Source organism: Lathamus discolor, chromosome 19 (genome assembly GCF_037157495.1).
Source record: "Lathamus discolor isolate bLatDis1 chromosome 19, bLatDis1.hap1, whole genome shotgun sequence".
NCBI lineage: Eukaryota > Metazoa > Chordata > Aves > Psittaciformes > Psittacidae > Lathamus > Lathamus discolor.
This window is the reverse complement of record NC_088902.1, coordinates 1,219,561-1,243,942: the sequence shown is the minus strand read 5'-3', so window position 1 is coordinate 1,243,942 and position 24,382 is coordinate 1,219,561. Positions and strand designations below refer to the sequence as shown.

The following is a 24,382-nucleotide window of genomic DNA, read 5'->3' as shown; positions in this document are numbered from 1 at the left end:
GCTCTGACAGCCACTAAACACTCCTAAGACCTCCTCCATCCACAGCTTGCAATGGGATAAGCAAGATAAAAGGGGTTTTCCTTGACCACATCCAAGGTGACATCTCTTCAGGCTGCAGCTGGCGAGTCCCTTTGGGAACAGCTGGTTTCCAGCTGCTGGAAATCAGCGTCATCAGTTGCTCCTTTGTTTTTCATCTAGAAAGAGTTCAAGGCCAGGTTGGACACAGGGGCTTGGAGCAAGCTGCTCCAGTGGAAGGGGTCCCTGCCCATGGCAGGGGTTGGAGCTGGAGGAGCTTAAAGGTCCCTTCCAACCCAAACCATTCCATGATTCTATGAAAGCCAGCCCACAACAGAGCTAATAAGAATGGAGAATAACAGAGAGAACTAGATCTGTATTATTTTAAAATCTCTTTATTGTAAATAAATGCTGACGGGATATTTATGCTCAAGTGCACAGAGCTCACAACAAACAGCACAAGTTTATATACACTGCATTTCTTTTAAACCGAAAAGAAAATCATCACATTAAGAAGCAGTAGTGCAGCCAAATTGCAAGTAGACATGTAACATCGATCTTGCCAAACACAGAGATGCGTTTGCAAACAGTGTTCAGGGACAGAGCAGCAGCAGGAGAGGCAGAGGTGGCACCAGCAGCACCCTTTGAAGGAGGACAGGGTGAGGGCTGGGGAGGTACCCATGGAGCTGGTGGTTCCTGGCAGCACTGACAGCAATGCTGCTGCTCCCAAAGCTTCCCCATCACCCGCTGCCAAGCTACCAGCAACGGGATGACTCACAGTGGTGGCAGCTCTAATGGTGCTGCCAGTGTATGCAAACTCCAGCTACCTGGGCTGGTTTGAAGCCTTTTTCCTCACCTAGATTTTCCCCATCACTGGTGGCAGAGATGGAACAGATTTTACCTGAGATCATTTCTGTCTAAAATAACCCGTAATGCTGACGGAGCAGCCATTGGGCCCCTGGACCGCAGCTCAGGGGAGCTGCCACCACCACCGCTGCTGCTAGAAACAGACAGAAAGTGAGGGAAATACAGAAAACTCCTAAGTCATGAAGCGATGCTCCTGAAGGAACCAAGCCCCCTTCCACACCTCCCACCTCCTCACCCCTACCTGCCCAGCCCAACACACCAGCACCAGTACAACCGAGAGCACAAGCAGCTGCCGAGCCTCAGTTCAGCCCATTGTGCAATCGCTGTTTATCCTGGGGTGTTTGCACGCACGGTGCCAAGGAAATCAGGTGATTTCAAGGAAAAACCTGGCACAGGGGCCTGTATGGGGCTGGGGAGATGTGGGGGGTCACTAGCATCGTCCCAGCCCCACTGCCCCCAAAGGCTCAGCAGGACCTGGGATCATGTCAGGTATAATTCACCCACATGGCAACAATGATGATCATGAATCTGCTGCTGCTCTGCTCTGGACACCTGTATTTAGGCCTTTTGAAAGTTAAAACGCAGGAGGAAAAGGCTGTTATTAGGCTTTGATTAAAGCAACAAGGCACAAACACTGCCGCCTGCAGAGGTGGCTGAGAGGCTCCATCCCACGACCCAGAAGCCTACAACCAAAGCAAGGACCCGCAACAGGAATAAGGTACCCACAGTCAGTGATAAAGACCCAGAGACCTGACTTTTAGCAGTGATTAATGAAAACATTAATTACAACCAACATCATAGCAGCTGCCTTCATGAATCCTGGCAGGTAAAAATATATTTTGTCTCCTTACAGCCATTAACTACTCAATGACACAAAGAGAATTAACTCCTTCACAAGTTATCACTGCATACTGTGCATAAGCATCCTACAGTACATTGCTGCTGCATTTTACTCACAGAGCAGGAGATGGCTGGACAGGAGTAGCCAGCCCAATGTGGTTTGTGCGTTTAGAGCATCACTGGAGTGTGACAGCGAGTACCACCATGTAATAGGATAGAAATCTCTTCCTGCAAGGTTTTTTGGCTCATTTCTAAGCACTGTGACATTTAAAACCAAAGAACAGACTCTGCTCCTGCACAGCAAACCTGTGCCCCCGTGAGAACAGCTGAAGGAACAAAACCATTACAACTCAGTTTCTCACCCACTCAATTTCGTTCCTCTGTGGCACAATTGCTTTAGATTAACACATGCTTCTGCTCCTCAGAAATCCTAAGGGGTGAGGATTAATGCCTGGGCCTTTGCCATGCCCCTTCCTATCTCAGCTTTATCAACTTACAAGTCTGGAGTGTTTAAAACAACCCAGATTTGAGCTCAAAATCCCCAGGTAAAGCTCAGGCTTCGGGGCTGCTGAGCTCCTCTGCAGTGCTTCCCAGGCACAGATCCCTGCTCTGGGTAATGGCCAACACCTATTTCCACATTTAAAACAAGCAACCTGGGTCCCAGAAGTTCCTCATATGGAGTCAACTTGAAACTTGGAGTCAACTTGAAACAGCAGGTCCAGAAGAGCCTCCTGCTTCATACCTAAATGCCCCTTTCTTCAAGAAGGGTAGGACTGGGATAAAATGGAGTTTGGCATAACACAAGTGATAGGACAAGAAAGAATGGTTTTAAACTGTCAGAGGGGAGATTTAGGTTGATCTAAGGCAGAAGCTCTTCCCTGTGAGGGTGCTGAGGCGCTGGCACAGGGTGCCCAGAGAAGCTGTGGCTGCCCCATCCCTGGCAGTGCTCAAGGCCAGCTTGGACACAGGGGCTTGGAGCAAGCTGCTCCAGTGGAAGGGGTCCCTGCCCGTGGCAGGGGTTGGAGCTGGAGGAGCTTTAAGGTCCTTTCCAACCCAAACCAGGCTGGGATTCTATGATTCTAAGTCAAAATTTGTGGCAGAAAACTCAATTTGGGGTTTTGGTGGGGATTTCAGTAACACATGAGCTGCGCCACAAGGCGGCTTCCCCATCTATGCACTGAACACTAAAGCAGCTTAAACTCTATTAAAAGCAGCATTATACATCAGTATCATTCACAGCTTTTTCACAGGCAAGTTTAAAAACCTTGTTGGTGGGCTTAAGTTCTGGTACATTAAAAAGACAACTGGTAAAAGATCTTGTGCTTCTAGCAAGCCCTGCACACATGGCCCTGAGAGCCAAGTGATGCTCCCATTTTCTGTTCTCACAGAAAAAAGTGTCCATAGAACACAGGAAAAATGAGAGGAGGAAGCTTACATCTGCGTGCAAAGCTAAAGCAGGACTTGAGCTCAGCTTCGACAGCATTACGCTCCTTCCAGAGAGTGACAGGAGGTTTTATTCCCTTCTGCCCCTCGCAGGATTTGCTGACCTAGCAAGCACCGTGTGTTTTACATGATGAGCAAAAGCCTTCCCAGAGCAAAGGAACCAGCTCAGCTCTGCGGATTTAAATCGGGAGTCGTGAAAACAAAGCTGAGCAATGCCTGGAGCTCTGGGGATGGTTAAACGCCACCATTACTGCATTTGACATTAGAAATGGTAACAGCCAAACAAGAACTTGGGGATTTGGTCTGAGAACACCAAAGAAAAGCTGCTTCGGTGAGTAGGAGTATGACTGTTTTGTCCTGCATACCCTGCAGTTAATTTCACTACCTAACCAGGAGGACAAACATGGGACCCCAGGAAGCCCAGGGATAAGTTAGCTCACATTCTTCTCCAATCTCATGGACAGACATTGCAGCATTCAGAAAGGAAAGACAGAGAGGCTCTAAAAACGCATTTCAGAGGAGAGGGTGGGCCGAAGCGGCAGCAGCTCACTGTGCTCCAGGGATGCTCAAGTCCAGCTGCAGGGCTCTTCCCAGACGAAAGCCAAACCTCTACACCGTTAAACCGGCCATCCTCTACAAATGAGAGAGAAACAGGACAGGTTAGACCAAGGCAAAGTCAGGAGATGTAAAGCAGGGACAGCAGAGCTCAGCTTGGTGCTGGGGATGGACAGAGATACTTCGCAGTGGATCCACTGGCTCCATATAATCACTCCGCATCATTCTGGCATCCATATTATCATTCTGTATGACTGAGACCATCCGAGGATTTTCTTCTTTACTTCTACCCCAGCAAATAACGAGTTGCTTCACACTTTGCATCATCCTTTAACCTCTTGCAAAGCTCTGTGAGAAGGGTTTCCCACCCTGGGACCATGCAAGCTCAGCTTTTCTGAAGGCAATAATGAAGCAGGCTGGTTACTGAGGGTTACTCACTTTTATTTCTCTTCTCCATAGGAAAATACACTTCCAGAACAAAGAAACATTATAGGAATCATGTCACATATTAACCACAATAAATACTTCTAGCTTTGATAAAACTCCTGCCTCAGTGAGGGCCCGACAGACACCAGGAACACACTGGGGTCAGTACAAGCGAATTCTATTCTATACAAATCACACAAGTTAAAACCCATTAACGAGGATTTCCTACAGCTGCCGTTCATGCAATGTCTCAGAGCACAGAAAAGGCTCCTTTTGTGCCATGCCCAGCGCCTGTCCTGCTCAGCTGCAGCACTCACACTGCAAACCAACATGTGAATCAATAGGTGTAAGTTGTCTTTGTTACCACACCAGCACTGGTTTGCCATTAAAAGAACCAATGGCACAGCTCTGGAGCCAGTTTGCTGACAACCAATGCTTGAAACCCAACAGTCAGGACATCCAGACCCTGCATACGTTCTATTTGCAATTGAAAACCAAAGCAAAGTAAAATGAAAACAGTTTTCCCAACAAGGACACTTCACAAGTAACCATCGTCTGGGCTAATCCATAAGAACTGCTCACATGCTACCTTAAGCAAAACAGCAGTACTAGGATGGAAGGAAGTTTGTACCAGAATCGAGGAAGCTGGACCAAGTTACTATCATTTATCTGCATCCCCTCCTAGGAAATCTGTGTTATCTGTTTAAACATAGGGGGTAAGAAGCACTCAAAGTACATACATTCATTTTCTAACCACACAGCCCAGAGCAAAGGCAAATCCAAATGGGCAAGGCTTTGATTTTTAGCCTAAGGATAATATTGCTCTGATTGGATTCTAAACTAATATTAGTATAGGAATAATTTCTCAGATTTAGCACAAGCTCCCAGCTCAGGTTCTTTCTCCTTTTCCCCCCCATCATCAAGGCCTCTGAAACACAGGGAGACAGGCAGCTTTAGGAGAAACAGGCTCTTCTGGCATCACTACTGGCTGGACCATTCCCAAGTCACCATCCCAGCCGGGGAGATGCTCTGCAGCAGGATCTGAGCCTGATGCTTTGTGCGCTTCCACAGCTTTGGCAGGTCAGTAAGAACACTCTGCAGCATTATTCAAACTGCTATCCCAAACTAGCAAATAGGAGATAGAGGCATGTCACTTTGGGATCAATCTCATACCTTCACGTCCCATGACACTGAGGTGATAGAGAAAGAACAGCTGCATTGACAGAATGGTTGGAAGAGCTTCACTCAAGGACAAAGTGCAACTGAAGTAGAAAACTGCACATCCAAATGGCCAAATACATTCAAGGGGGAGTTTCTCAGGCCTGGAGGAACATTACCTGAGCAGAGGTAGGAGCTGCACCTCCCTTCCCTGAAAGGGATGAGCCGCATCCTATGGCAGCAAGGGGACCGCCCTGCCACAGGGGAAATGGGAGCTCGCCACCCAGACCTGAATCCTCTTTCAACACTTCACATCTGGAAACTGAACCAGCTCCTGCTTTACTTGCTTCGCACGTAACCCAGCTCCCTGACACCAGAGCACCAGGAGCGAGAGGATTTGCCCAAAGGCAAAGGCAAGGATGGAGGAGAGCCTTGCTGAGAGCAAGAACAGGTCAGCAACAACCCCAGCAGCCCATGCACAGCAACACGAACCCTCCAAGGACACAGCTTGTGCCATCTCCGAGCCCACCCTTAGGCACCACCACCCTTGGGTGCTCCCCAGCACAGCCTGCTGCTCCCAGAGAGGGACATCACTGTTATCCCAAAGATGACGGATGCAGACAGATACTGTGGGTCACCCCAGTGCATGGGGATGAGCATGGCTCAGCACAGAGGATGCACTGCGAGTGCTGCCAAGAGCCATCCCACAGCCCCATGCAGGGACCTGCTGTGCAATAATGCAGCCAGGTCCCCAGACAGAGCAGCTAAATGGCAAAACCACCCTTCACAAGACAAAACCCATCAGCATTGTGTGTACTGCAGGAGGAGAAACACCCGAGAAGCCAAGCGCAGGGTTGCAGCAGGGTCTGCCCCAGGCACCAGCAGAGCAGGGCTGGTGGGAGCACAGCGAAGCGAGGGCATCTCCAGCCTTTCTGCATGGGGCAGCAGCCGTGGTCCCATCCGAGCCCCTTACTCGGAGGTTGAGGGGGAAGCCAAGGGTTCATGGGTGATGCTGGCTGAAGGCTCCCTAAAGAGAGGGGGACAAACAAGCACATGTTCTCCCCTTAGGGTGGGAGAGTCCCACTCCCTTTGTCCCCAGTCAAGGGGCCTCAAAAGGGACGTGGTGGTGAGGACTCAGTGACAACAGGCACCCACACAGGAAGGTTTATCCACCCAGCTACTTGCCAAGCACACGCTAAACCCCCCCAGCTCCCTCAAGCCATGGGGAACTGGGGCTGAGCAGCACCACTCCCATCCAGGCTACAAAATCCAACAACTCCTGCAAAATCCCTGCCATCCATGCATCACCAGATGGAAAGGAGACGTTATGTGGGAGCCAGCATTGCTCAGGACGGGCTACATGGCTCAGCCTGGCAGTGCCAGTACAGCCATTCCACATCCTGGTCCAGGGATGAAGCAAGCTCAGGGTGGAAGGCACTTTTATGGGCAGCCAGTAGAAGCATATTCACCAGTAAAACCAGTTGGAACCCCCGGATTAGTGGGCTCAACCTGGTAACATACTTCTCCGCCACTGAGGTCCCCGTTAATGACAGGTCCTTAATGACACAGGAAAAGACTTCCTTCTGCTCCATGCATCTGTCTTTCCCCAGAGTAGATTCCATGCAATATTAATCGAGAGAAGTCCTACTTACTAAACCAAAAGAGAGTACATACAAGCTGCTTTCAGTGGTACTCACAGGCAAGCAATTCCCCCTTGAGGCTGCAAAGGAAAAAAGAAACAGCACAGGATAGCTCATAGTGCATTTTAAAGGAGATCTTGAAATAAAAGGAAAAGCAGCAAAGCAAATGAGGAAAGAAGTGAAGCAACCCCAAAGATGCCATGTTAGAGAGCTGGGGGGAGGCTTGTATCACAGAGGAGCTGATACAAGGCATGGACAGTGCTGCAGTCCCTGGCCACCTCCTCCCTCTACTGCTGCTTATCCCAAGGGCTCCATTCAGGCAAAAGGTTCTGGGACAGGACAATTCCCTATCACACACCCAGCCCAGAACCTAGCACTTACTAAATGCTCCTTCATCACTACACGGATGAGGGGTACCACTGCAAACTGCGGCAGGGATCCCTGTCCTGGGGCACCCACCTCTGGCCATCAAGGTCCTCTCCAGCTGAGACATCACCCAGAATTGCTGTGGCTCAAATCCACCTCAATGCAAAGCCCTGGCTGGTTCAGCCCACCAGAGCCCTGGGATTTTGGGGATGCCTGAGCCTCATGCTCTAAACTGAGTATGGAAACACCAGCAATGTTCACCCGTGCTGCATCACCCCTTCCTTTACTCTCTGGCCACTCACTCTGAGGGAAGGGGGGGAAGCTGGGCTCACTAATAGCTGGGGAAACATTAACCTCTAAAGTATCCAAGATTAAACAGCTCTGGTAATGGCTGTCTCTGCACATTACAACACACACATGATGTGCACATTACTCTGCACATTACAACATAGGTTCTTTCCCACCCTAACTTCTATGACCCTGTAGGACCCAGCCAAGACCTCCTCAAAGTCCCCTCCAAGCCTCTTTGCCTGCGCTCTCCCAGGCACACACCTCAATTTAACCTCATTTAACACCTCATTTAACAGCAAAACAAGTTTAACTGAGCAAAGAAACAAATGGGGCTTTTAATCCAACAAGATGAGGGCCTTGGTGCCTTTTTAAGGCAGATGAAACAACAAGCACCCAAAGCTGCTTTACTCTGGGCACCCAAAGAGCCCAAACTTTGTTCAACAAGCTGCTGACATTGGGATCTGCAGAAAAACAGGCAGTGACAAAGTCACGATGCAAGTATTTCCTACCAGGGACTGGAGCAACATTTGGCTGCAGCATCTAATTTAGACAAAGAAGACATTTGTAACTCCTTCCAATTGGGTTTTTGCCAGAAAGCATCACCCAGAATCAACCACCCTGCCAAAACCCTACTGCACTGATGTAAACTCACCTGCACAAAGCCTGGTGATCATAGAATGGCTTGGGTTGGAAGGGACCGCAAAGCGCATCCAGTTCCAACCCCCTGCCATGGGCAGGGACACCTTCCACTAAATCAGGTTGTTCCAAGGCCCAACCAACCTGGTTCTGAAAGCCTTTGGCACCACTCTTCTAGTTTAATGGGGTGACTTTTGGGTTTATGAGTGTCTAATCCAGGAGGATTCTTACACGGAAACCAAGACCCTGGGAATGGGCTGCATTCCAGACAGAACCACTGACAGCTGCGGGTGATGGTGGGGAAGGGAAACACAGAGAAGGTACCACCTGGACCTCAACTTGCAGCTGCTGCTGGTCGGCCCCATCTCGAGCTTCCAAGGATGGGAAAGGCCCCACGAGGTCGAGAGGTTTGCTCCCAACGCTGTAATGGCGCGGGCGCTTTACCGTGTCCGCGCTGGCCCGCGGCGTAAAGCTGTTCCTTCTCATCCTGACAGGGCTTTGGCCGGCAGGAAGCTTGTTCTGATCCCGGGTGGAGGGAATCACAAGGAATGAAAAGGGGAACCACAGTTTACAAAGGCATCCACAGCGGCACACACCTCCCCGTGCCTTCCCCTGCACAGCACCAGCAGCGGGAAGCACCCCGCTCTCTTGGCTGATCTGCCTCGGAGGCCACTGAAAAGTCTATTTCTGAGCAGTTTCAATTCCCTTTGGGTTTTTTTGCTTAGCATTGCTCAGGGAGGGGTTTTTTGGTTCATTTGGGGGTTTATTTTCCTTTCCTCCCCACAATTAATTTAGGGGGGAAAAAGCACGATTAGACATAGAAAAACTTTCCGTTCTTAGTGTTTCTTCTCCCCCAAAGCAGCCACATTGCCCGAGTAAAGCCAAGAACAACAGACACAGCCTCCCACTCCTCCAGGTAAGCAATGATTTCAACACAGGCACCACACAGAAGTTGCAAAGTGATAAATGACTGACTGGAAACCACCAGCATGGGACCGGGCACAAAAACCTTGCTGAGTATCCTCAGTTTAGCGTTTTGCAATCGGCTGGATTTAGCTCCACAAACCCTCCAGCCACAGATGCAGGTTCCTAGGCTCTCCACTCCTCATTTATGGTCCCTTGGCATAGGGGGTTTTATATTGGGACACAAAAAACAACCATATCCCAGGCAATCAACCAATAGCTCTTTATACAGCACAACAAGAGGCAGCTAAAAAGCCTAAACATACCAAAAGAACTTTAGATGTGATGCATTTTGATTTCCTGTGAGCTAGCACAGCAGAGAGCTGGTTCATGCTCTTTAACTGGGGGAGCTAACTACAGGCAATCACTACGCACCATTCCCTGATGGATCAATCCCTTTGCAAAGCTGCATTTACAAAAGCAAGCACCTACAGTAACAGCAGCTTCCACAGGCTCAGCACATAATTACGCGGTGCATCTGCAAGGTGGATGGCTGAGTGGTTATTGAAGTAAAGGGAGACAGGAGTTCAGAAATAAAGCCAAAGCCTGAAGTGTTTCCACCGCTGCTCTAAGAGGATTCATGGTGCAAGGGAAATAAACTGGGCCCATCTCCTTCTGCCTCCAATACATACAAAGTTTAGGAACACCGCAGTCTTGCTTTGCCCCAGGTACTTGTCTCTGCTGATTTCTTGTGTGTTTTACAAGGGAAAACCCCCCTGTTCCTGCCCCTCAAGGGCTGTGAGAGCCACCAAGAGCCACCCCTAGAACCCAGCCTTACCCCAATAGCAGCTTTACAAAGAGAAAAGCTCATCAAGACAGTGAAGGAAAAATAAATCACTTCCAAGCATTCTGGCAACTCCTTTTGAGGTTATCACCATTAACAGAAACAAGCAACGAACTCCATTAACTAAGAAGACCAGGAACTCCGATAGCTCGGAAAGCATCTCTCCCTGGCCTGGGAAACAAACTAATTCCACCCCCTATTATCTCTGCTTTTGGGGGGATTCTTTCTGAAGCAAGCCTGTGTGCTCACTGACAGCAATCAGCCACTTCCAGCAGGTACTGAGGAGTGTTTCAGTGTCCTTACTTTTGGAATGGGATAAAGCCCGAGCTGTGCAGCAAGAACTTACTGAGTTCAGACAGGGTTTGTCACGGTGGGTGTTCACTGCTTCCACGTTCAGGGTGATTGTCTCCACTTTACAGCCTTTACCACAAGAGAAGTTAATATGAGGAAGGGTAACTCAAGAAATAAACATCTTTTATTTTCATATTGGAAACAGCACGGAAAGTGAGCAGCAATAAATGGGTTCCAGTTTCTAAGACAGCTCAAACAAGTAGGATTTTACACTTGAGCTGCATTCTGGCTTTGACCTTCACTGTTCAGCCCTGTTATGGGGATTACAGGTCCATCCAAAAAAAGCCATTTTTAACTGACTGCACCCCAAACTGGAGGCACAAACAGCCTCACCAATGGCTGAAATCCAGAGATAATTATCCCTTGTTTAGGAGATGGAAACACCCTGGCACCCACATATCTCCTCTCCCACTGCTCCCTCCAAACCCTCCCACAATCCAGAACCTTTATATGTATTAAATACACTACCAGAAGCTTCTACAGCTCAGCTGGCTGCTGCCAGACATGCACACAAACCTGGCCATCAGATTCCCTGCCTATGGCAGGCAGTTGGAAGTAGATGATCTTAAGGTCCTTCCCAACTCAACCCACCCTATGATTCACACACACATACACACCAGGGGAAGAAAAGACATTATTTACCATATGCCACAGGTGTGAGCTTCAGAATGGTATGGAGAGGGCATCGCAGGTAGGGCAGCTCATCTAGGACAGAAGCAGGCATTATGGGGTATTATGGGGTGCTGCCCACACCAGCCACCCCACTCTGCCCAGGCTTTGGGTGGGAACATTCCACATAGCAATACTGGATGCAGCAGTGGGATGGGACCAAACCCACCATTCCCAACACATGGGGCCAATCAGAGGAAGCCTCTCCAGCTGCACACAGGTAGGAAAGCACCATACCAGCAGCTGCCACGGACCCATAAGAGTTCTACTTAGGGTCAGTAAACTTGACTAAAGGCTTTACTAAACTCCAGTGCCACTCATTGGAGCATCATAAAGGAGCCTGCACTGGAACTAGCTTCCAAGTGAGTATGCCACACAAAGGACCAGCATCAATCAGCAACGCAGCACAACTGCCAACCCTTTGGGCTCCCCATGCACCACAAAACTTCCCCTTTACATTAAAATAAAGTCCCCTATAGAACACAGAAGTGCTGCTGGTGAAACAGCAGCTAAGCAGAGAGAGCCAGCAGCATGCTCTTCTGCACTTCACACAGGGAGAGCTTCTTGCTCCCTGCCCCACCGAACTGCAATGGTTAAAGGCTGTGAGCAATGTTTGCTTTGCTTTTTTAAGCACCTCTTGCCTTGGGAGAAATCAAAACAGCAATTACAAGCCACCCTCCCCGACGCCCTGCAAAGGAAGCAGCAGAGAAGCCAGCCCCTTCCACCACTCGCTTATTTTTGTACCTGCACTCTTGTCAAGAAAATAAGCCAACAGGCACCTCATAACCGCCTGGTGGGAGATGACGAGGACGTTGCCTTGTCTTTCCAGCTCCATAATTACCGGCTCCAGGCGCTGGACCAAGTCCTGGTAGGACTGGAAAACAAAATGGGAATTTTTTCAAGGCGCGCCGTAAACAGCGGTTTAAAGCAGCAGCAGCAATTTTAGCACCGCTTCACCTTCCGGAAATCATCAATTTCAGAATCAAAACGCAGGCGTTTAGGGATGATCTGGTGAACACAGGGGGAGAAAACGGCAAACAGCAAAAGGTGAAACGTAAGGTCAGCAAACCGCAGATTACAGGAGGGTTTGGATTACTGGGAACTCTTCGGGAGTGCAATAAGAAAAACATGAAATAGTCAATTATGCACTGAAGGCTGTGAAGTAAACCCGGGAACGGCTCCACACCACACCCACATTCCTCTTTCCGTTTTTCATGGTGAAAATTCAGGCTTTGGCCACATGCGTGGGATGCAGAAGCCCCTCAATGTCCAAGGGGGGCATCGAGGGACTCGACAAGTGGCCCAATTCATTGGCTGAGAGGCATCATCTGCACACCATGATAAAGGAAATCGATGAACCTTCTCTCTAAAAGAGAATTAGGGATCCTGAGGTTTTCAATTTCTCACACAAATATTGGCAGAGAAAGGAAAAATCAGGTCAAGTCTTTCAATTCTACACGTATCTCTTTGGTTTACATATACTGTATCACTGTTATTCTCTAAGGGTCTTCACCTCGCCTCCAGGATAGCGATAAAGGTATTTCTCCTGATCTCTCAATGCAAACTCATCTGGATACTTGACTTCAATTTCTCCATAGGTCATTTCTTCACATACCCCCTGAGGAAAGAACAACTTGTTACAACCCACCCCATTTCAACAGAGGAGATGCAACAAAGAGAAAAGAAAAGGCAACTGGCTGAGATGAACAATTCCTTTATGTGATGAAAATGATAGACAGTGTATCTACCATGGCCACACCAATGGGCTTCCAATACCTAAAGGAGCCGACAAAAAAATCTGGAGAGGGGCTCTGGACAAGGGCCTGTAGGGACAGGCCAAGGGGAATGGCTTGAACCTGCCCGAGGGGAGACTGAGATGAGCTCTTAGGCAGAAGCTCTTCCCTGTGAGGGTGCTGAGGCGCTGGCACAGGGTGCCCAGAGAAGCTGTGGCTGCCCCATCCCTGGCAGTGCTCAAGGCCAGGTTGGACACAGGGGCTTGGAGCAAGCTGCTCCAGGGGAAGGGGTCCCTGCCCGTGGCAGGGGCTGGGACTGGATGAGCTTTACGGTCCCTTCCAACCCAAACTACTCTGTGCTCCTAAGATCTATGATGGCTGGAGTACATTATACATGGACATGGTTAGAGATGAACAAGAAATGGCCATTTTATCATTGTAAATTTGGTTTTAAGCATTATTTTCCACCCAGGAAAGCTTAAAGCTTTGATCAGGACTTCACTCACAGCATCGATCTCGTTGAGAATCTTCCACTGCTCGTACATGACCCCCAGGGACTCGGCCGTCTGGATCGTCCTTTTCAGCTGGCTCGTCCACACCTTCAGGTCAACGATTTCCTGCTCTTCAATGAACTTCTTCAGCGCCTGAGCAAACTGGAGAAAAAGCCAGGGGAGGTTAGGAGGGAGCAGGAGCTGCTGCCACTCTTCAGAGCATCATTTCAAGGGCCGTGGCTGTTGCAGCAAGATCCATCTGCGGGGCTGCCCCTCGCAGGAGTCGGATGCAGAGCCCGGCTCTGGTCACACAACACGTACGGCAACCCAGGTGCTGCCAAACACTTACCTGCTTGCCACGAGGTGACAGACCAGAATCCCCACCAATCTTGCCAACAAGATTATATTCACTCTCACCATGTCGGCAAAGGTAGATGGTACGCGGCTGGACATGAATGTTCATTAGGTAATAGACGATTTTACTCTGGATGTAATCTTGGACTCTGTTTACTAGGAACCGCTGTCCCACATTGATCACTTTAATGAAGGAAAGATCTCTGGAGTCAACATAAGATAAGAACACCCACACGACTGGTTTTAAATATGAAGCACGGGCATCTGCGGGTGTAATCTAGCTATAAATCCTCTAGTAAAGGCATCAGCACTACCACTGGGTCGCTCCAGCAGACAGAAGAGACACTGAACTGCTTACACAAGGAGCTGCATTACACTGCAGTACACTAGAGAAAAACCCTTTCAAATCACCTGGGAATCACCTTCACACAGGCACTTTTGGAGAGCAGAGGCTCCAGCAGACACATTATAGCATCCGGAGCCAGAGAACAGCAGCAACAAAGCGAAGCAGCTCATGTGTGCAGGGATAAATGCACCCCAGGGCTTTGCTTACTTGTCATAGGCATCAGGATCCAGAGGCTGGTAAGTGACCTTGTAGCACTCTATCCTCTTCAGGAAATCATCCATCACGTTCTCCCTGTTTCTCTCTGGGTAGTCAGGGCTGGAAACCTTCACCTCCTGATAACAGACAGCACCGCTTTGTGAGAGTTAAGTAAACTCACCCGGGGAACAAAGGCAAAGCTGAATAACATTATTCTTCCCCTTGGAAACAAACAGGCATTGTTTAACCCTGCCCTGTGGAAAAAACCTGCTCCTGGAGAGGAAACAAAGGGCAACTCTGAAGGCGCTGTGGTGCTTGGCCCTCTGACAGACGCAGCTGCCTTGCTGCTCGCCTCCCCTCGACAAGAAAGCACACTTCAAGGTCAAACATTTCTCAGCTCCGTTTGATTTCCACCTTCTCACAGAGCCTAACTGCATCTTTAGCTTTTCTAAAGCTGCAAACCTTACAGCTGCTTATTTAGGTGAAACGTAAGAGCAAGGCATTTGCAGACATGGCTGTAAGCTACTGTGGCTCATGACCTTGTACTGAGCACCCTCAGAAGGCACAGGCAGCCAAGCTTGGTAAATGCAGCACGCACCAGGATATTGGCAGCAATGACTTCTGGATCGTCACAGACGGACTCCACAAAAAACACCTACAAAGAAGGCAAAGAAGCATATTTCAGAGAGTCAAGAACTCTACCCTGGATCAAAACTCAAGCGCTCCTGCCCCAGGGAGCAGTAATGCCCCTCGGTGCAGCAACTACAAATTGAACACAGCAGCACCACTACCTTGAAAGCATTTTCTTTAGCAAAACTTAGTATCAGGTCCCGTCTTTCTCGAGTGGTGTTGGTCGCATCAAACACCTACCAGAAAATGAGTAAGCAACAATGAGCGACTTCATCTAAGGCTTTTAAACCAGCCCCAAAACACTGTGGGTAACAATCGGGTCCCCAAATAACCTGGGCAGCTTTAAGCTAACGGGTTAAAACTTAAAACAGGGGAAGTTTAGATTGGATATAACGAGTAAATTCTTCCCTGTTAGGGTGGTGAGGCACTGGAATCGGTTGCCCAGGGAGGTTGTGAGTGCTCCATCCCTGGCGGTGTTCAAGGCCAGGTTGGATGAAGCCTTGTGTGGGATGGTTTGGAGTGAGGGGACCCTGCCCATGGCAGGGGGGTTGGAACTGGATGATCTTGAGGTCCCTTCCAACCCGAACTATTCTATGATTCTAAGCTACCCAAACATTAACTCATATTCAGTGCAGCAAAGCCTTACAGCTATTTGCCCACACTCCTCCAAGAGATATGCCTTCACGTCTTGTAGAGCCACCAAGGCACATCGCCTGCAAGAGAGAAAGAAGTACTCTTAGAGCTGATGGAAAGCATTCAAACAGCAAAGCTGTCTGAATACCTTCTCCCTCTGCCCATGGAGCACCCACCCCTGTGTCCCTAAGAACCCCAGTGATCATAAGGCACCTCTGCCTAAAACCTGCTTGTGGCAGGGTCCCTGCATGCGCTGTGCTGCCTCATCCCCTGGTTTCAATCAGAGCTAATTTGTGCTCCTGAAATAAAGAGCCTGCCAAGACCTGAGACTAACCAGACCACCACGGAACACTTCTGCCCCTTGATGCCAACTTACTTGCGGATTTCCATGGCTTCCTTGTTGTCGTGCCTGAAGAAGTCATAGGACTTGTAAGACTTCACCGCTTCCCGGCGATACACTCCTAAGTTAAACACTTCACACACAAAAAGACAAGCACGTGAGACTGACAGCACTGCACAGGCAGATCTCACGGTGCTTTCTGCGCAGGGCAGAACCAGCCCCACACAAGGGCAGTCCCAGCACACACCTTTGGTGGGCACCCCGATCCAGTTGAGGTAGCGGGTGAGCTTCTTGGACACGTAGGTCTTGCCGCGTGCGGGCAGGCCGATCATCACGATCAGCGTTGGGGAGTTGGTCATGTAGGAAGCCCATGCTGCAAACCCAAAACCAACCCAGGAGCATCAGCAGCATCGCAGAGTATTTGAGAGCAAGAACCAAGCCCCAACCCAAAGCCATGCAGAGCTGCCCGGCTTGTGCCAGTATTTAAAAGGAAACTACAAAGCCAACAAGGGTCCCTGGCATAAGAAGGACACGGAGCTGTTGTCAGGCTTTAACCTGCCCGAGGGGAGACTGAGCTGAGCTCTTAGGCAGAAGCTCTTCCCTGTGAGGGTGCTGAGGCGCTGGCATAGGGTGCCCAGAGAAGCTGTGGCTGCCCCATCCCTGGCAGTGCTCAAGGCCAGGTTGGACACAGGGGCTTGGAGCAAGCTGCTCCAGTGGAAAGTGCCCATGCCCGTGCAGAGGGTTGGAACTGGATGAGCTTTAAGCTCCCTTCCAACACAAACCATTCCATGATTCCAGGGAGATGGAGACTCTTCTTTTGCAAAGAATCACACAGGAAAAACAAGGGGTAGCGAGTACAAGTTACCCATGGGGCAAGAGGAAAACTTTGCCCAGCAAGAAAAATATAATCTCCCCAGGAAAGCGTTGGGCATTAAGATTTGGCTGGACAGGGTGCTGGGACATTCAGACTAGGTCACGCTTTGCCTAAAAAGATTGGACCAGATGATCAGAACGCCCTTCCCACCCCGGGGTTCTTCCATTCTCCGGTCTCCCCGATGCTCAGACCCCACCGCGCATCTGCTAACGGGCTCCCTGGTGCCCTCACCGCTCATTAACCACTCTGCGGTCTCCCGGGTGTCAGGTAATGAGCCGCATTAGCCCCGGCGCAGCCGCTGAACTAATGGGACTAATACCAACCTTTAGCTTTAAAGCTATTTACCGACCGGGCAGGAGCCGCCAAGGGCGAGCGCTGCTTTAAGTAAAACACTCACGTTCTGGCAGAAAACAGCCCGAGCCCAGGAGCCGGGAGCGGAGCAGCGCAAGGAGGCAGGGAAAGGAGGACGGGGATAAGCGGCGCCCAGCACCCTCGGGAGGGCACAGGCAGGGCACCGGGCACCGGCTGCGCGCCCGCGGACGGGGGGGAAAGGCGGGTTGAGGAAAACGCGCGCAGTTTTAAGCGCTATCCTTGAATCAAACACAGGGCTTCGAGCCCTGCCCAGCGGCAGCGCGCAGGCCCCGCTCCGGGCCGCGGTTACTCACAGCACTGCTTCTCTCCGCCGCGCAGAGCCCCGGGCCTGCCCCGCGGGCCGCCGCCGTGCCGCGCCGCCGACATGGCTCCGCGCCGGCGCGCCACAAATGCAAATCGTATGCAAATGTCTCCGTCACAAGGGCGGGCGCTCCCCGCTACGCCACCACCCAGCTCCCCCCCGAGCCGCCCACCGCCGCTCCGGTTGGATGCGGCCCAGCCAATGACGGTGCGCGGCGGGAGGTCTCGCGAGAGCGGGCAGGACGGAAGCCGGTCGGGGAGGAGGAGGAGGAGGAAAAGGAGGAAGAGGAGGAAGAGGAGGCGCGGGGCGGCCCCGCCGAGGATGCTCCGGCTGCGGTGCAAGGCCCGGAGCGGCTCGCACCCGCTGCCCGGGCTCACGGCGCACTCCCGGCTCCGCGACATGCAGGCCGCGCTGGCCGCCCTCACCGGCGTTCCCGTGTCGGCGCAGCGGCTGCTGCTCGGTTTCCCCCCGCGGAGCCTGGACCTCAGTGACGGCGAGCGGCGGCTGGGCGAGCTCGGGATCCACTCGGGTGAGGGCCGGAAGCCAGCGCTTTATGGGGTGTAATTAGCTTAATTAAAAGAGGCTGCGGCCCAGCACGCCCCTCATCAGCCGGCTGTCGGGCCGGTTCCTCCCCCGGCGGGAGCTGTCAGCACCCGGCTCGAGGTGCTTCCTGCTCGCCGGCAGCGCCCGTCGTGGCTTTACCTGCGTGCCGAGGGTCCGGAGGCAAAGCGCGGCGCTGGCAGGGCTGGGGCCCGGTGGGTGAGTACTGCGGAGCCTCCGCCGTGTGCTTGATCCAGAAGCTGCGGTGTCCCCGGCTGGGCTGGCAGAGGCGGTTTCCCGTCAGGATACGGTGCTGTGGGGTAAATGAGCACAGCTGCAATTACAACAGTGCAGCCGCGTTGCTTTGGTTTAGGACCAGCAGTGCCCTTAAATCCCGTCTGCATGTAGAAGTGTTCAAGGCCAGGTTGGACACAGGGGCTTGGAGCAAGCTGCTCCAGTGGAAGGGGTCCCTGCCTGTGGCAGGGGTTGGAACTGGGTGAGCTTTAAGGTCCCTTCCAACACAAACTGTTCTGTGGTGCTGTGATTTCCCTCAATTCTCCCTCCTCCTGTGTTTGACAGGCGATACACTGATCGTTGAAGAGGACACGTCCAAAGCCAAGACTGACTCGCCCGTGGTTGCTAAAAGAACGATGTCTAACTCGGTCAGGGAAGCCGTGCCTGTGCTCGCCAGGAGGGTTGTGCCAGCAGATAACTCCTGTCTCTTCACCAGTGTGTACTATGTGGTAGAAGGAGGCGTCTACGATCCAGGCTGTGCTCCAGAGATGCGCAGCCTCATAGCCCAGATAGTAGCAAGCGATCCGGAATCATACTGTGAGGCAGTTCTAGGGAAAACCAACAGGGAGTATTGCGACTGGATCAGGAGAGAAGAGACGTGGGGAGGAGCCATCGAAGTGTCCATTTTATCCAAGTTTTACCAGTGTGAAATCTGTGTGGTGGACACACAGACAGTCAGGATCGACCGCTTTGGGGAAGATGCTGGTTACACTAAGCGGGTCCTTTTAATTTATGATGGGATTCATTATGATCCACTTGAGCGTAAAATCCCAGACTCGGACATTCCTCCCCAGACCATTTTCTCCACAAGTGATGATATTGTCCTTGCGCAAGCTTTGGAGTTGGCAGATGAAGCCAGGCGGAAGAGGCAGTTCACGGATGTGAATCACTTCACGCTGCGGTGCATGGTGTGCCAGAAGGGACTCACGGGACAAGTGGAAGCCAGAGAACACGCCAAGGAGACCGGACACACCAACTTTGGGGAAGTGTGACATCTGCATGAGGATGGTTACATCGACTACCTCATCGGTCCAGGATAAAATTCTGGATTCCCAGATAAGCTGTATGTAATCCTACAATTCCGTTCACAGAGCTTGAAAAGCAAATTAACTTAATGATGGCCAGGATGCACAGGTTTGTTATGGCTAGGGATTTATCCCAAAGGATTTGAAGTAGGTTTCTTCTCGCATGCTAATTTATAGTGCTTTGGCAGGTGGTATACACTGGCAGCTAGAACTTGATTCCTGAAATAGTCTTTGTGTGTGTGAACTGAGCAGACGTATTAAATCAGGCTCATTCAACACTAGCATAAAATCTAGCCTTTAAATTGCTGACTTAATCTCTCTGTATCATGTTTTTTCAGGGTAATTAAATTAAGGGTTTGGGAAACACGCAGATCAGCATTATTTATGCTGAGGATTAGACTCTGCACATGCAAGCAGTTCTCGCAGGGAAAACTGCTCATTTGGTGCACACTTAGGAATGGAAAGAGTATCTCCAAAGCTGCCCTATACTATGTTAACCATCAGAAGTAGACTGTATTGTGTGTGTGAAGTCATGGCTTTAGAGAAAGAAATGGCCTCTAAGCTTTAAGGTAGCCTTCTTTAAATTAATAAGTAGATGGTTAGGTGTTGAATAAACTTACTAATCCTCTGTAGGTAGTTTTTAGTTGCTTGAAAAATAACTATCAACCCCCTGGTGTTTACACTGCATCAGAACATAGGCATGTTTCTTGAAATAGTTTGGACTCTTATTCACGATAGTATCTGAAATCCTGGCAAGAGGGAAATAGAGTAGTTAGGGAAGTGACTCAGTTTGTTACATCCATTGAAGCAGACTTGGGTATAGCTCATGGCCACAGTGTTACTCAGCTGTACCAGATTCCAGACACTGTAAACGAGCACTTTAAGGTGTAGTTCTCACTCCTTCCTGCTAAAAAGTTTTGCCTCTTTTAGAAGGACAGAGAACCCAGAAGGGAGGCTTGAAGTTTCTTCATCTGCATTCTGCCTTAACGTGTTTGATTTGTCACCGATGACTGTTCAGTGGCAAGACTTTAATCCTGATAATGAAGGGTGCAGTTTAACTTCCAGAACAAAATAAGCTATGGAAACTGCCCTACTTCTCAGACTGTTCACAATCAGGGAAGTTGAAATTGGTTGAATTTATCGTGCCTCACAGCGGTTGTAAGTGCTGTTGAGGTCTTTTAAAAGGTGCTGTAAAGGTGCATATTACTGAAGGGGATTTTGGTTTTTCCTTGAAATGCCTACAACGCATACTTGTTTTAATGAATTTTAAAATATCCTTAACCTGCTCTTCTGTTGCTGTTTTGAGTTACCTTCCTTGCACGTTTACAAATGGGGAGCAAGAACCTGCATCTTCAGACTGAGGCAGAAATAAATACACTTTCCAAAGTGGAACTTAAGATCGAGTTTTACCTAAGCTGGTGCAGCAAAACCGCGTTTATAGAAGGCACGTTTCACTGAAGTTCTCAGCAGAGGCTCCCAGTTGGACCTTGAAATACAGGAGGGTCCTGTCAAAGAAGGAACATAATTACAGAAGTGCTTTGCTGAATTGAGGCGTGAATAATTTATGTATAAAGGACAGAATCACTATGGACCAGGTTTCTTTTTAATTCAGTATTAAAATACATGTTAGCACTGTTGGGAGTTTCCTATAGAAAGCCCCTTAGCTTCCAGTGTTAAACTTCACTTGGCTTTTAGTCTATCATAGGAAAAAACAAAACCAAACCCCCAACATTAAAACCAGTTCTCTAGAAGCTGATGCTTACAAACCTAAGGAAATACCTGACAGTTCAAAGGAACTTGAAGATTACACTGTGTTATAACTACTTGAGATGAAATACTGTCTAGGAATGAGACCAAGAGGCTGTCAGTCCTCAGTTGTATTCTCTGCTTTCACATGGAAGCAGAGAGACGCCTTGGACAAGGAGCTGAGCCTCACCATTGCCATCTGTAAAATAGACATAAAACCTACCTCAGAGAGGTGTTCCCGGTGACTGGCTTGGGTGGCTTTGAACCAGAAGTGGAAGATACATATTTATTGCCTGCCATGTTTGCAAATGCATATTAGCTTTGGGGAGCAACACTTAGATTTAGCTTTGTGTCCTGGATGGATTTCTGCAAGCATGGAAAAGGATTTTTCTTTGGGGTATTTCTCAGTTGCAGTATTGTGAAGATCAGGGTTATTTAATCCGGAGCGTTGAGCTTTGCTATGTCCTGTTTGCGTTGGAAATCTGCTCCCAGAGACTCAGTTCCACTCGAGGGAGATATGTCAGTATCACTGCTTGGATGTTTTCTTTTGTTGCCTAGAAAATAAAATCTCTTTGGTTTAAAAAACGTCCACTGACACTGCTGGGATTCATCTTTGTAAGAGCTGATGCTGTTAGACACTGAGAGATGGATTTCAGACAACAAGGATCTATGGTGCTGCCTGCGAGTCAGAAAACTTTATGTGATTCTCAAACTCTCCCAAAGTATCTGCGTTATCTGAGATACAGGTACATTTGAAGTACAGCTCCCTCTGTTTCAAGTATTGGGAATGTTAGTTTTGGGGTGGTTTTGGTATCATTTTTACCAGCATTTGCCTGCCCTCAACAGTACAGTTACAGAAGCACCACAAAAGTGGCCCACTGATAGGATGAACTTCAGCACACCACTGACACATTTACACTGATCTGTTGCTAATTGTACAGCAGAACCTTAGCTACACCTATTTTACCCTAGAGGTGGGATGTGGGCTTGAGTCCTGGCTGGGAGCAGCATCACCCATACCCAAAGCCTGCAAAACGTGGGCTTATGTCCTTACCGCCATTCCCAATCCCATACAAGTTTAAAATGAGCATTAAATTCCTTGTTGAATACTTCAACGCGGGGCTGTCCTGGGTTTACCAGGAGCCGTTTTGCTCCTTCTTAGTAACTGGTGCAGTAACTAAATGAGCCCTGGAAATGGGAAGGTTTGTTTTGGGGGTGTGCTTACTAAAAGGTGGATTGTTGGTATTGTTTTACCAAGTTCTAGAACATCACTGAAATAAAGAATCCTGGTTTCCTGGTGCCAGTCTGGCTGTTTTACCAGCACTAAATTCCTTCTTTAATTAAAGAAGAGCCCGACACACTCTAATCATGTGGCCTTTCACAAACATGTATTGTACCAAGAGATACGCATCAACTCGTGGTTGTAACAGCACTTGAAAAGCTTGTCTGAGTTTACGTGCTGAGCAGATGCTGAGCAAGGGCTTTCACTGGTGGAGGCAGCATGTTCCCACTGCAGTAAAGCAAATGGGAGCAAATGCTTCTAACAGCTTTCATTCCCATTGTAACTCTGTGGTACAGCGTTCCGGTACGTGTGTCATCTGTGCAACCACTTGGTGTAACAGCTTGCCTTAAACACGTGCTCTGGATTGCAAAAGTTGTGTTGCACCAATAAACGTGACTGATGCATGTATACGTCCTCAGTGCAGTCTCTGCCTCACTTCTGGAGTTTCAGGTTCGGGCTCAGTTCACCAGGGTGGTTTTGAGGTCTTCACCCCTTTGCAGTGCAGCCTGGGTTGGGTTGGAAGGGACCTCAAAGATCACCCAGCTCCAACCCCAGCCACAGGCAGGGACCCCTTCCACTGGAGCAGCTTGCTCCAAGCCCCTGTGTCCAACCTGGCCTTGAGCACTGCCAGGGATGGGGCAGCCACAGCTTCTCTGGGCACCCTGTGCCAGCGCCTCAGCACCCTCACAGGGAAGAGCTTGTGCCTAAGAGCTCATCTCAGTCTCCCCTGGGGCAGATTAAAGCCAAATCATTTAGTAGCCAGACTTCAGGAACATTTGGGTTCAGTAGCATGCTTACCCACTTCATGGATGCGATTGCCTAGGGAGTAAATCAGCAGTTTTCTGAAGGACAAACTGAATTCCTCAGTTCTGGATGATTTCATGTAAAAAGAGCAATTGCCAGGGAAAGGGCTGAGAAAAGGAACATCTTAGAGCAGAATATCTTAAACCTGCAGCTTTTCATGGGCACAGTCACAGCAGAGGCCAGTGAGCCAGTTTGGGAACAGTATCTGCTGTACTCATCCCTTTTCTAGAGACATGTTCAGGAGTATAATAGTGCTACAACCCTGATCCACCCTGGGGCCACAAAGCCACCATCGAACCACACCAGCAATACAGAGCACAGGTTCATTTATATATATAAATATATATATTCATTTATATATTTATATATATATATATTTCACTAAAGCAGCCTTATCTCTTTGCTCTTCTTGAAGCAGGAGAATGAAGCTGACTGCCTTAACCATCAAAACCCATATGTTAGAGAAACCAGACCAAGACACAGCCACCTCTGGCAGATCTCGCTGCTTGCAGCACTGGAGGGCACCTCTGGCTCCAGCCCCACACAAACCCTGCCGTGGGAGAGCCCTGGCAGGGAACCTCTTTAATAAGAGGAACAAAGCATCTGCAGCTTGCTGGTTTCCAAATGACAACTCTTTATCCTACAAACTACACGTCTGCCTGTGTCTAAAATCATCCGATGCATGCAGCTGTAAAACTGGCGTCAGGTTTTGCTCTGCTCTGGACCAGGAAGAATAAAATGACTGCAAGTTGTTTCACCTCAAGCATTCTGAGCACCAAAATGCTTTCTGGAACACAAGAATGCAATGGGGAAGTGAACAAAATTAGCTTGGCCAAGAGTGCAGTGTCTGTCTTCTTTTAATTAAAGCTTTGGGGAGAATTTTAGGGAGCTTTATTATGCCTTGAGAGCTGACTCCTCATTTCTGCTGCTAAGTTAATGTTGACCAAGCTGTGAAAACAGATCACCTCAGTTCTCTACCTCTTTTCTGTAAAATAGGGATAACAAACAGGGCTCCTTGCTCACTTCACAGCTATATTAAGACTTAATTATTTCTTTAAGCTGCTATGTGAAACCAGGTATTAACTGCCTAGTCTTTTCCATAACTGATTGTTAGCATCCATCCTGTCCATACAATTTGGTATAAGGAAAGTGTCCAACAGTCCTACAGAGTCAGATAAACCTCTTTATGTTAACAGGTATGTTATCAGTGATGCGTTTCCAGCAGGGGCAGGACTGAACCACTTGTGCTCTGGTGTTTATGAACAGGGTGAGGCACAACGGGTCTGTTGACATGCCAAAGTCCCTTCACTGTATTGCGAAGTTTTCTCTGCATTGTTTGACTGCTCACATAGACTTCATGCCGTATATCTGAAATCACACTTTATTTGGGGTTGTAGCTATTTATATCATCGGAGGAA

At 49.3% G+C, this 24,382-nt stretch overlaps 2 protein-coding genes across 7 annotated transcripts; one reads left to right on the top strand and one right to left on the bottom strand.

Moving 5' to 3' along the window:
- Positions 1–394: 394 nt before the first annotated feature.
- Positions 395–17,795, bottom strand: PFKFB2 (6-phosphofructo-2-kinase/fructose-2,6-biphosphatase 2). Of its 6 annotated transcripts, none has more exons than XM_065698592.1 (16): positions 17,266–17,388; positions 15,974–16,099; positions 15,763–15,859; positions 15,400–15,466; positions 14,915–14,989; positions 14,722–14,778; positions 14,136–14,260; positions 13,578–13,785; positions 13,244–13,390; positions 12,518–12,622; positions 11,749–11,878; positions 10,978–11,040; positions 10,331–10,404; positions 8,565–8,756; positions 7,002–7,024; positions 4,141–6,331 (listed from the first exon to the last, which is right to left on the bottom strand). In XM_065698592.1, exons 1-16 carry the CDS (start codon positions 17,336–17,338, stop codon positions 6,274–6,276), a joined length of 1,620 nt encoding a protein of 539 aa, XP_065554664.1. In that variant the 5' UTR covers positions 17,339–17,388; the 3' UTR covers positions 4,141–6,273. The 6 variants fall into 6 exon arrangements, 5 of the variants coding, with proteins under 5 accessions (XP_065554666.1, XP_065554664.1, XP_065554665.1 ...); XM_065698593.1 differs by having other exon boundaries at positions 8,571–8,756; XR_010616686.1 differs by having other exon boundaries at positions 6,278–6,331; positions 7,002–8,756.
- Positions 17,545–22,568, top strand: YOD1 (YOD1 deubiquitinase). The gene is made up of 2 exons (XM_065698603.1): positions 17,545–17,802; positions 18,393–22,568. Exons 1-2 carry the CDS (start codon positions 17,595–17,597, stop codon positions 19,097–19,099), a joined length of 915 nt encoding a protein of 304 aa, XP_065554675.1. The 5' UTR covers positions 17,545–17,594; the 3' UTR covers positions 19,100–22,568.
- The last annotated feature ends 1,814 nt before the right edge of the window (positions 22,569–24,382 follow it).

Bases quoted from the DNA above. Each gene is read 5' to 3' on its own strand.
- PFKFB2 (XM_065698591.1), bottom strand. From the start codon at position 17,338: ATGTCGGCGGCGCGGCACGGCGGCGGCCCGCGGGGCAGGCCCGGGGCT. The intron at 11,041-11,748 runs GTACAAAAATAA...CTTCTGTCCTAG, and splicing joins TTTTCTTGACAAGAGTGCAG to ATGAGCTGCCCTACCTGCGA. The intron at 8,757-10,330 runs GTAAGTTCTTGC...ACCCGGGATCAG, and splicing joins ACAAACCCTGTCTGAACTCA to AACAAGCTTCCTGCCGGCCA.
- YOD1 (XM_065698603.1), top strand. From the start codon at position 17,595: ATGCTCCGGCTGCGGTGCAAGGCCCGGAGCGGCTCGCACCCGCTGCCC. The intron at 17,803-18,392 runs GTGAGGGCCGGA...TGTGTTTGACAG, and splicing joins CGAGCTCGGGATCCACTCGG to GCGATACACTGATCGTTGAA.